This window comes from Miniopterus schreibersii, assembly GCF_964146895.1.
Source record: "Miniopterus schreibersii genome assembly, chromosome: 9".
Classification (NCBI taxonomy): Eukaryota; Metazoa; Chordata; class Mammalia; order Chiroptera; family Miniopteridae; genus Miniopterus; species Miniopterus schreibersii.
The window spans coordinates 45,187,348-45,199,486 of NC_138118.1; the positions used below are offsets into that span (position 1 = coordinate 45,187,348).

The 12,139-nt window shown below is 36.8% G+C and overlaps 1 protein-coding gene across 4 annotated transcripts in view; it reads left to right on the top strand.

The window, feature by feature from the left end:
* ORC5 (origin recognition complex subunit 5) overlaps positions 1–12,139 on the top strand; it is a 216,152-nt gene that overhangs the window by 71,057 nt on the left and 132,956 nt on the right. For 2 of the 4 annotated variants that reach the window (XM_081147839.1, XM_081147842.1), the window contains one exon: positions 6,348–7,124. The exons of the other annotated variants lie outside the window; for them this stretch is intronic. In XM_081147839.1, the coding sequence (XP_081003965.1) occupies positions 6,348–6,393 (46 nt within the window). In that variant the 3' untranslated portion in view covers positions 6,394–7,124. Of the gene's footprint in view, positions 1–6,347; positions 7,125–12,139 lie in introns of those variants that run through there. 4 annotated transcript variants of the gene reach the window in all.

Here is a 12,139-nt window from a genome sequence, read left to right on the forward strand (position 1 = left end):
GGTAGGTTCTTCCACCTCAGCTCTGAGTTGCATTTTCTCCATTTCCCTAGGACAATTTTTATTCTTCAGGCTATTTGTCCACTCTCTGGCACCTAACACTGTTGACTGCTCTCTCTTTCTTAAAACTCTCTTCTCTTAAAGCCCATGATTCCAATCTCTTGTTTTTCTCTTTAGTCTTTGGCTGTTTTTTCTAAGACTCATTTGCTAGCCTATACTCTCCACTCCATCTTTAAATGTCGCTGGTTCTCGAGGCTTGGGCTTTTTTTCATGTACTTTTTCCTAGTCAGTTTTAGGTATACCCATGATTTCAACACTTTATATTAATATCTTCCTAATTGTAAAGGTCAAACCTTTCTTCTAATATTCCTTACCTTTATTGGATGTTTCCCAGCTGCATCAATACATTTCTAAAACTAAACTCAGGAATTCTAACCTCTGTTTCTGCCTGCCAGCAAAAATGGAATGATCCAGCCTTCCTCCTGTGTCCTTATTTCAGCCATCAGCACTGCAGTCTTGCCATCTTGCACAGGCCTGACACCAGGGATTCTTGACATTGCTCTCTCTCACACTCCTGATAATCAAGTGTTAGTCCTGCTGAGCCTATAAGTCCCACCTGTTGATCTCAAAATCATTCACTTTTATAACCTGTACTGTAATCCCTCTAAACCAGCCCACCATCATCTCTTCTCTAGTAGCCTCCTAATTAGTCTTCTATCTACTTTTATCCCCTTATAATTTCTTGTCTGCACTATAGCCAAAATGATCTTATAAAAATTTAATGTCACCCTCCTACTTAAGTCTTTAATAGTTTTCCAGAACACTAAATTGGGATAAAAACAGAATCTTTGAAATAGCCAACAAGGCCCCAGTGATCTGTCCCCTGGCTTTGTGCCGTGACACATCTGGCACACACGTCTTCTCTCCTAGGTATTTGTACTTCAACCTGTCTGGCTTTTTCAGTTCTTTATATTCACTGTTGATTCCCACCTTTGCATAAGTGTAGGACTTTCCAACTCCTCTCCTTTATCTAGCTAACTACTGTAGAAGCCTCAGATATACCATGACAACCATCCTACCCCCCCACACACAATTATACAGGTCCCATTTTCATGTTCTAATACTTATCATAGTTTTAACTAATTAATTTAATAATTAGAATTCACCTTTCTTCAGTGTAAGTCAACAAAGCTCAGAGACTGTATTTGTGTCAATCTCTGCTTTACTTCAAACGTAGCACAATGCTTTAAACTTAGTATATGCTAAATATATAAATATTGCATATTTTCCTATAGTTATTAGCAGTAAAACTTCAGGTGAAAGGGAACCATTGTGGGCTTGTCTTTTGGGGCAGCAAGAAGAAGGGAGCTAAAGAGACAGTGTAATTCCATATAGAGGCCTGGTAGAGAGAGGAGATCCCAAGGTAGTTACCAAAGGAGAGGTAGATAGGCCTAGATCCAGACACCTGTGGCAGACCATCAACAATTAGATCACAGTACACAGCCTAAATGTCCAAAATAAGGGAATGGATCAGTAATTTATTGTAAATTCTCATTTGAAAAACACTATATAGTTATTAAAAAATCTTACAGTTGAAGTATAAGAACATGGAGTTAAGTGGATAAATATGAGCTTAAATGGATAAAGTAGTTATTTATAAAGTATATACAAGGAAAACCTAAGGGAAGGGAGTAATGGTCAAAATTGTCAGTTCCTGCCAAGAAATAAGAGTCCATCTAATTTAATGATAAAGCAGTCACTTGTATCTTTATCAGGGACACTTTAGGAATCCAGTGGGATGGAAGTCAGATTATAGTGTATTTAAATAGTATTTATAAGGAAGTTCCTCAAAACAGCAAATAGAATGCCTTCATTCATTTAACATTTATTGTGTTGCCCATTATAATCACTGTGCTAAGCTTTGAGGATATAGCAACAAGTATAACAGTTTTGCCATAAAAAGGAAGAGTGAGGATTATTACCTGCTAAAGGTGTTATGAGAGGGTCATTATTTTTTTGAAGATTTGAGCATATTTAGATAGTGATGGGAAAGGACTGCTAGAGAAAGAACGTTAATAATACAAAAGAGAGAGATTAATTTAAAGCATCATAAAGTCCTTGAAGTGGTATATTAGCATGGGATTTAGGAAGAAATAGCCTTAGATGAGGAGGAGAATCCTTTTGCATTGTAACGAGGAAAAGGTGCGTTGAGATAGAGTTGAATATCGAGCTTTGGTAGCAAGAAGTGGAGGGAACTTTGATCTGATGGTTCCTATTTTATCTGTAAAGTAGGGTGCAAAATTAAGACTAAGGCCAGAAGTGGTAGCAGTTTGAAAGAAATATGGATATTTGAAATAGCTGCTGTGAGGAATGGAAGAAAGTGCTGACAAGGAAAGCAACTTGCTGCTAGTGTTGAGGGCCCAGTTGAGGTTCCTAACCTTGAATTTACGGGGGCACCAATCTGTGAAACTTGTGATCTTCTCCAACAGCATTCCAGAAATATGCTAGGTACTGGACAGCAAAATGATATAATTGAAATAAGATTGGGGTTTTCCAGGTGAATTCAGCAAATGCTGGCTTTTGAATGCTTGAAGTGACAAACTGTGGACCCTAGGCTAGGAAGGGAAGGAAGAAAGTAAACCCAGTAGAAGGCTAATAGTTCAGTCCCTGGCACTTAGATAGTACTCAGTAAGTATTTGTTGGTGAGGAGAACATAAAGATGTTTATGATCTGGTTATCTCAAGGTGTTCCAGATAGCTTAAAGGGAGAGATTGGGCATCAGAGGCTAGAATGTACAAATTTGTTTTTAGAGGTAGGACATTTCTGAGTTTGATCATGGATCATGAGAGTAGAAAAGAAGGCCACTGAAGGTAAAAAAGACACGTGTGCAGTGAAGTCACTAAGGTTCATGTAGATCTTGGGATGGAAAGGTAGTCGAAACTGGGTGCTGCATTATTCAGTGAGTAAGAAATGGTGATAAAGGGGCTAAAGGATGGTGAATGGAATGGTCTGAGTCTCAGAGGAGCAGAGTTTTTTTGCACGAGGACTACCTGGGGTACAGGAGAGAGTCTGACCATCATGGGAAAGAGCTAAAGAGAAGGGTTGGTTCTCATGAGGAGCCAGTGTTCAGTTAGCCTGGAAGAGGGAAAAAAAAATTCCTGGAAAGGATAGAAGTCATAGAGACCCTTATTGACCAAGGAACAGTGGAAAGATTTGGACAGAGAAGCAGTAGGAGACTGGTTCTAGAAAGGGAGCACAGGATATAGAGGTAGAGAATGGGGGAAGACAGATGACTGAGACGCTTGTTGAACATTTTCCTTGGACTGTTCTTAATGTGAATAGTAGTTCTTAGTTTCCAATTTGTTTTTCCTCCGTAGTCAGTCAGTGGGAAGACACTATAAGATAACTTAAGGTTACAACTTGAAGTTGTACAGTTGCAAGTTGTCAGAAGAACGAAGCTGAAAAAAAGAATTAAAAATCAAATGGTCCACCAAAGTAAAAGGAAATAAAATAGCCCCCGTGAGAAAGAAGTATTTTGGTATTATAAAAAAATCAACAAAATGGAATAAAAAGCTAAAGCCTTAATTAAATCCTTAGCTATATACCATGTAATTAACTTGTATTAAAATATTCTAAATTCTGATTTAGGAATTACTCTTAGGCGAGTTGCCACCAACACTGTTTGTGTTTATCCTGTTTCTTTTTAGATGCTTACTTTAAAGAAAATAATTCATTTGGTTTCTATGAGAGAGAATCTTCTACAGTATATAAAAACTGTCCTCAAATCTTAATGTATTTATATGAATCTAGTATACATCTGAAGCCATGAAAAACTAGAGAAAGTACTTGCAAAGTACATAACTCCCTTTGTAAGTTAAAACTTTCTTTAAAGTGAATTGTTTGTCTCCAAGTCCTTAAAGCACAAAGTTACCTTTGGAATATGTTATGTCAAATTCTTCCATGTCTTAGAATAATATATGTGAGGGTCAGTTGGCAAGTCACCTGTTTATATTGGAGGTGGAGGGATGGTAGAGAAAGGTAGTCATACAAGTTGAGCAGCAAACGTTTTTTAAAAGAATGATCTTACATATTCAGGTCCTGGTTAATTTAGTTTTTAATAAAAAGTTTTTAATTGTATGATTCAGTTTGCTTGAGTACTTCCCAGTGGCAAAGCAGAGAAGTAGAATATAGTGAAGCTTTATAAATGAATACATTTAAATTGCTTAGTGTTTTTAAGTCAGTTCATTCTATTAAAGAAAATTTTATTGCCCAAACTCTGCTATAGTTACACAAATAGATCACTTAATAAAGGAAAGGAGTCCTACCACTAACAAATCATAGTATTTTCAGTTGTTTATGTTCTCTTCTAGTTTTAGTCCATTATACAAACATTTATCCTTAGCTGTCATAACATAATGCAATTCTGTTCACCTTTTCCCTCTTCTTTTTTTTAAGCAGTTTATGGTTTTATTGATTTTTTTTTTTTTTTTAGAGAGAGAGGAAGGAAAAGGGATTAGAGATAGAAACATTGATGAAAAAGAAACATTGATCAGCTGCCTGCTGCACGCCCCCTTCTGGGGATCAAGCCCGGAACCCGGGCATATGCCCTGGCCGGGAATCAACCGGTGACCTGTTGGTACATGGGATAATGTTCAGCCAACTGAGCCATACCCACCGGGCCCCTCTTTCCCCTCTTAATACTTTTCCCCTCTTAATATTGATCATTTTATATGGCTATGTAATACTCTATCAAATAATGTCTTCTAATTCCATAGTATTAGAATTTAAATTATTTTAATCTTAGCTTCTTCTAAACTCTTTTTTTCATCCAATGCCAAAGAAAAATAACATTAAAACTTAGCATTAAGTTTACTTTACCATATCACTGTAGATTTGTAACCTTAAGACCCAAAGTCATTATGGGGAAAGATGCCTGGAGAGATGTACAAATTTCACTTCCCTTTTTGCCTGTGGTTAAAAATAGCTACTATGTTTGTTTTCTTCTAAGATCCTCTAAAACACATCTTTTTTAACCAATATGATTTTTTTTTAAAGTGATTTGTTAGTAGTACCTTGTTTCCAGTAAATTGTTGGGGGTATAAGTCGGGGGGGCGGGGGTGATCTAGAGTTGAATGAAAGAAAAACACATAAAACTAAAATAGCTTTTATGAAATATAACTATACCTTTTGTGTTTTTGTGCCTGTGATAAGATTTTTAAAAATTTTAGTACCTATTTTTTTTTGTTTTATTATTGCTAGTGATAATAGGATTGTTTTGGCAGTGTTTTTATGCATTTGGAAAGGTTAAGTTCTTCAGAGAGGCACAGTTGTAATGAGACAATTAGGTATTTTTCAGTCCACCACTGGGTACCACAATAGCTATGGCATCTCATTTTAGTTATTTTTAAATGTGTTTTCATAAGCAGTATCTATAATTCCATATTCCAGATTTTAAAAAATATTTGATATGTCAGTCATTTGCTTAGAAACATTTTTAGAAAGTGTATTACAAAATGATAGACAAAAACATTAATTGATGATGGTTTAATAAATAAGAGCATGCAATTACTGAATCTTTAAAAGATTCACATGGATGAGTATTTTTGCAGAATTGAATACTTTAAGGCTTTAATTTTATACTTATTGCTAGATCATTATATCTAATTATTTTGACCATTTATTCAAATAATAAACCTCCAAGTTTGAATATTTATAGTGAAGAATGAGTTTGGAGAAAGGAAAATAATTATATGTCTTTCTCTCCCTGCTATTTTATTCTGCCTGTTACCAGAGTACAAAAATACACATTCACATCGTCTGTTGTAGCGTATTCTTGGATCATACAGATTTAGTTACAATACACACACAGGTCAGCCAGTGTTAAAAGACTGAAAAGAATGAAAGCTACAAATGGGGACAGATGAGCTATGCATTCTGTAAGATAAAACAGGTGTTTCGGAAGATAAACAGTATTCAGAAGCAAAGAAGATTTAAATACTTTTGCATCTCTAATTACTTTATTCTGGTTATTAGACAAAAAGCAAATAGCTTTCAAATGAAATCTAAACTTTCTGTAGTATAATTGAAATACAGAATGTTGAATAGTTCTAACTTCGTTTCCTTTTTTTAGAAAAGCAAACTTGATGAGGGGGAAAATAAACTTTATAAAGCAACTCTTCCTAGTAACATTTTGAAAAATTGTCAGTTCTATCACCACACTTTTGACAGCACTATAGGATTATTTACCATCAGTTGTGAATTATTTTGCAGGTGCTTCCCAGAATCATACATGCAAAGCTGAGCAGTCTGGGGGGTGAGGATGCTAACCTGTTATCTGTTTTTGTTTATAGGACGGTGAACTTTGACATAATAAAATACTTGTATGATTTCTTGTGAAAACAAGCTTCAAAGCCATATGGACACTGTGACAATGACTAAGCCAAGCTGTGTTCATCCAACTACTTAGCTGGCCAGGGAGAGGAGTTCTTTGGCTCTATTGGATTTGTCCAGACAGGTGCTGGCCCAGCATGGAATCTGATGAAAATACTCTGATTGGTCTGGGTGGATGTGAGCAGAAGACTATTTACCAGGGACCCTGGAGTATTTGGAAGCAACGTGTTAATTATAAACAGCAGGGCTTGAGCACAATCTGTTCTACTCTTAATGATGTTATCTTAACACTGAAATTGCCTGAAACCCATTTACTTAGGACTACATTTTGCTGCGAACCATCCCCTGCGCTTTGAAGGTGCCAGCAGCCCTTGTATATAAGCCCAGTCCTTTCACTTCCTCTCCGCAGGAGCCTCTGCAGTTGCTTGCCAAAGCAGATTTTCCTAAGGCCACTGTTTTAAAAGATCATAGTTGCAAAATATAGTAAATAGAAGTGTGTTGTTTTTTTTTAATCCAAGCTTGTATATTCGTGTCTTTCACCCTGCTTTTCTCAAAAGGCAAGGTAGTTTGATCAGATCTAGGCCAACTTTCCATCTCTAATCCTACTCGATAACTAGTGTGCTTGTGTGAGGTTTATCTTGCAATTAACCACTCAACCTAGCTTTTTAATCCACATGATAGTTTTCTGTTTTTAATCATTGACCTTTAAAGTTCCACAATAAAATTTTTCTGTGTTATATCAGTATGAACCTTGGGACTGCTTTTCTTGTCTGTTCATATTTTTAAAGAAGCTTTCTGTTAGCATTTGAATGTTTGAAAGTTCTTCTGAGCAGATTTAAAGTGCTTAATTACAGAGCCTAGTTTAAATTTCAGTGGCATTTTATTCTTTCATTCCTTTCTTGAAGGAAAATTCTCACAATGAGCACTCCAAGGAAGCCTTTTAAAAATGTAAAGATTATCTGACACTTTCTGGATCAAAAAAACGGAAGTAGTTGTCTACTTGCATCTATTTAGAGGTAATGAGTAGAGGGAGAAGACGAATTTCTTTTTGTTTCCCTACATAAGACAGCAAGGGAAGACTTTCTTGCCCAAAGGATAGCACCCATAATGAGTGGTAGGGCACCCACAATGAGTGGTAGAGCACCCTCACTTTGAGTCTCTTGTCACACAGAAGATGGTGAATTTTGTGTCCCACAAGATGTTTAGAGAAGCTAGCCTCAGGTGAAAGCGATGTGCATTGCAAATTCAGGCTTAGATTTCCTGCACATAGAAATCCATGTGCTGTTAAAGTAGTGAGGAAAGAGTAAAGAAATGAAATGGAGTCACTCTAGTCAAATTACCGCTAAATTACTAAAGTGAAGTAGCTTGAGGCATGAGGAGACGATGGTACCCTTGCTTTAACTAGCCTGGGAACTTACGATTTGAACTTCTCAAATGTGTATCAATGCCTGTATATGTCCTATAGATAATTCGCTGAAGAACTTCGGGAACAATGCCCATGTATCCAGGCCACCTGACACCCATATCTCCTAGCATCCTTTATCTGGACCACCAAACAAAGATTGCCATCTCGGACCAATCCAGAAGCTAAGAATGCAGGACTGATTTTTCTCTCTCAAGAATGTACTTTTTACTGTTAAGAGCTCTCAATTTTTCTCTTTTCTTTGGAACACTCTGGGTATTACCTGGTAGTGTTTCCGATTTGCAAATCTTTAGGCCCTTGAATAAAACTTTGCCATTTTTAATTTTAGCAAAGCCAGGTTCATTTATGCTTGGTTGACAGTTTGGGTAGCTGATTCGGAAAAGCAGTGCCACTTGGGGAAGTGTCAGCTCTCATAGTTTTCTATAAAGTGATAGGTCTGCTGTGCAGCCTTTTTGGATAGGCTGGGACTAGTCTCCATGTCCAGGGAAGAACTTTAGAATATCAGAGGGAGAAGAGATTGTTAAATAGAAACTGCAGAGGACAGAAAGGAGGCAGTTTCTTGTGACTCTCCATGGCTTCTCCTCTCCGTTGGCCATCTGTCCACTGCCTAGCACATTGCCTATCGCGTATGTCCCACACTGAGCTATACTGTAAAATATTTTGTATCCTGATTTTCTCGGCCCCTGACTGGGCCATCAATCAGAACTTCACTGTTTTGTAATTTACTTTCTAATGGCTTGCTAAATAACTCACTAATTTGATTAATTTACTTAAATTAAGACTAACAGTTTAATATGGGTATTACCATTTTACAAGGGTCATCTGCAAATGAATTCTCTAATTGGAAGGTATAAATCTCCAATTAAAGGAGGGAATATAATGATGCAAATTATGCTGTTTGGTGGGTCAGATATTTTCGTTAAGGGAGAAAGTTCTTAAATTACACTCAGGATCTGTTCTACCTAGCTAAAAGTGATTTAAGTGGTGGAAGGAGAAGGTTACCAAGCTGTGGGTTTTTAGATTTTTTGTATGTGGCTGATCCTCCATTTTTAAAATGTCTTCTTTCAATTACCATGACTCAGATATGCATAGTCAGGTAGAGACATTAATTCCTCTTCCCTCTTTCAAGTCAATTTCAATTCCTGAATTCATTGCTGAAGCAATTCCTTTTTAATAACTCTGGAGGGGATTGTGAACTAACAAGCCTCTTACTAAGTCCTAAAGTCAGAAAGGGATCAAGTACCTAGGGCAACAGTTAAGAATTAGGGCTCTGGAGTCAGACTAACTTGGATCAAATACTGGCTGTATCTCTACAGGCTGTGTGACTTTAGGCAAGTTATTGAATCTCTGTGCCTGTTTTCTCACCTGTATAGTAGAGAGTAGAACTACTTTGTGGAGTTGTTTAGAGGATTAAATAAATTATATATTTAAGGCAGTAGTTCTCAACTAGGGGCAGTTTTGCTTTCCAGGGAACATTTACAATTTTTTGAGACATTTTTGTCACAACTAGATGCGAGTAGGGAGGGTAGAGGCCTGGGATGCTGCTAAACATCCTAAATGCATATCCCACAACAATTATCAGGACCAAAATGTCAATAGTGCCAAAGTTGAGAAACTCTGAGTTAGTGCTTAATAAATGTTAGATACTGTTATTTGTGGCCTAGAAAAAAAGGTGAGAGAATGTAGTAACATTCCAACTAAAAAGAGAGGAAGTACTCTTACCTAACTACCTGTGGAAATTATTTCTTGCTTAAAATTTTGGAATTATTTAAATGGATACAGAGCCTGGTATTTTTATTTTTAGAATGGAAGGATTACCTGTGGAGTTCTAATCCACATACAGACTTCATTACTTATTTTGCAGGATCTTGTTAAATAGTCAAAACCATCAACTGAGAATGATTGAATCAGGGAACAGGTCACTGTAGAACTACATTTTTGCCCTCAAGGTGTGATGGCCAGACAATTAGTGGTGTACCTCCAGTGGATTTAGTTAACCAACTACTGTTTAATGTAATTAAGGTGGCCTGGGCATGAAAGCTCAGTAAAAAGAAGCCTCGTTAGCCCTTACAAAGTCTGAACCACTCTGCTTGTACTATACAAAGAAAAGTAAAGTAATGGACCAAATCCAGGAATAATGATGCATCCTTCATTGCATTAAGTTACTTAGTAGGTCTCTAAAATAGTAGATGAAATGCAGCAGCTGTGCCGTGTGTGCAGTCAGGGCTATAGTAGTGTCCTCCCTTGCTACCTGATGCCTCACACTATTGTGTGCCATAATTGTTTGCATTTTATGCCTTTAGCCATGAACAGAGACTTGGAGGTAATTAGACCAGAGGTTGATATTATTCAGCTTCATTTCCTACACTTTGAAAGCTTCATCTGCTACAAAGTGTGAGTGCCTATCATATGTGAATAGTTTATTTTGCATGTAATTTCCGTCTGCTGACACAATTTGCTTTCAAAAATGCTTAGTAGAGCTCAAAGAAATCTTTTCTATCAAGATATCAACATTTCACTCAAATTTGCCATTAAATGCCCTGAATACACAGTTAGTGTTCCTTTTCCAGCAGTGACACATTCAAGAAGCACAGTATGAGAACTAGAAATTTGGTCGAGCAGAGAAAATTATAATCAATTCATTCACTTAACTGCATGTTGATGTGCAGTAATGATGGGAATTTTAGAAGGCATTCAGCTGTTTGAGTAAATATGGTAGCTTTGGCATGATGGAAAGAGCTTGGATTTTTTAAGTCAGTAAAGATCTGCTTGGATTTTGGATAAATCATCACTCATTTCCTTAGTCTGTGAAGGAGTTAAGAGTCTGATTTAACAGCAGTTCCCATAAAAGTATTCAATAATCATTCAACAAATACTAAGTACTGGCTGTGAGCCAGGCATTGTGTTGGATATAGCAGATACAGATTTCTGGTACTGTCAGCATTGGCAGAGCCATTCCTTGAGATAGGAAATCCTGGAAGAGGAGTTAGGTCTGTGGCATGAGGAAGATCGTGAGTTCAGTTTTAGACATTCTGCCCTTGGTGTCCTTATAAGATATTCAAGTAGTAATGTAAAGTAGATGGTTGGATTTAGGTTAGAGATCAGAGTTACTACCAAGTATAAAACGGGAGTCATCAGAGTAGAGGTGGCTATTTAGTGAGTTAAAGGTCTTAGTTCCTAATGTAGTGTCCATTGACATGGTGAGGAATAAACCATCTTGAAGTGACTAAAGAAAATATATAGAAGGTGGTTATAACTATTGCACTTCAACTGAAAGTTAATTTAAATTTTTTAAGTAACAATTCTTCACTATTTATGTAAACCTCATTCCCTTCAGTATATGAAGTAACAGTAAGAGACCGAAGCTAAGTTCCATAGAGTATATGGTCCCAAAGGGAAAAACCAACCCCACTTAGAGTTTTAATTTTGTGGAGAATGTTAGGTCCAAACACAGTTTGATCACATTTGTCTGACTTTCATAATACAGTTGAACTTTGAACAAACTGGGTTTGAATTGCACAGGTCCACTTATATGTGGTTTTTTTTCAGTATATTGGAAAATTATGTGGAGATCTGCAACAATTTGAGAAAAACTTGCAGACAGACTTCATAGCCTAGAAATACTGAAAAAATTAAGGAAAAGTTAGGTATGTCATAAATGCATAAAATATATTCCACATTTTCTCTTCCTTATGATTTTCTTAATTTCTTTAGCTTATTGTAAATATACAGTATATAATACATATAACATACAAAATGTGTGTTAATCTACTATTTATGTTATTGATAAGGTTTCCAGTCAACAGTTGGCTATTAGTAGTTAAGTTTTTGAGGAGTCAAAAGTTGTACATGGATTTTCGACTGCGTTGTTCAAACGTCAACTGTAAGAGAGGCATTATTCTGGCTCAGGTGTTTCTGGAATTTCTTAACCCTCTTTAGATTCATTGATAGGACTCATTCACTTGGAAATGAAGAGAGCCTCAGAGGAACTGAGATGCAATAACCCCATAAACACCCATGAGAAAGGGTGCTGAATAGAAACTCCTGCTGTTTTCTACATCAGTCTTTCTTTAATTGAGAATGTTGCTAAGTGTTAGTTCAAGTTTTGGTATACACTGTTACCTAGGTTTTCAAATGTAATGCGTTCCGGAAGACTGTTTAAGTTCTGAAATGATCGAAGACCGAGGAATCAACAGCTGACAGCTAGGCCTCAGGATCTTGCACTCAGCAGAAGCCGCGTGGCATGTTCGACTTCGGAGGCGTGTTCGAAAACCGAAGCATTTCCTTCCAGGTTTATGGCGTTTGTAAACTGAAATGTTCATCAATGGA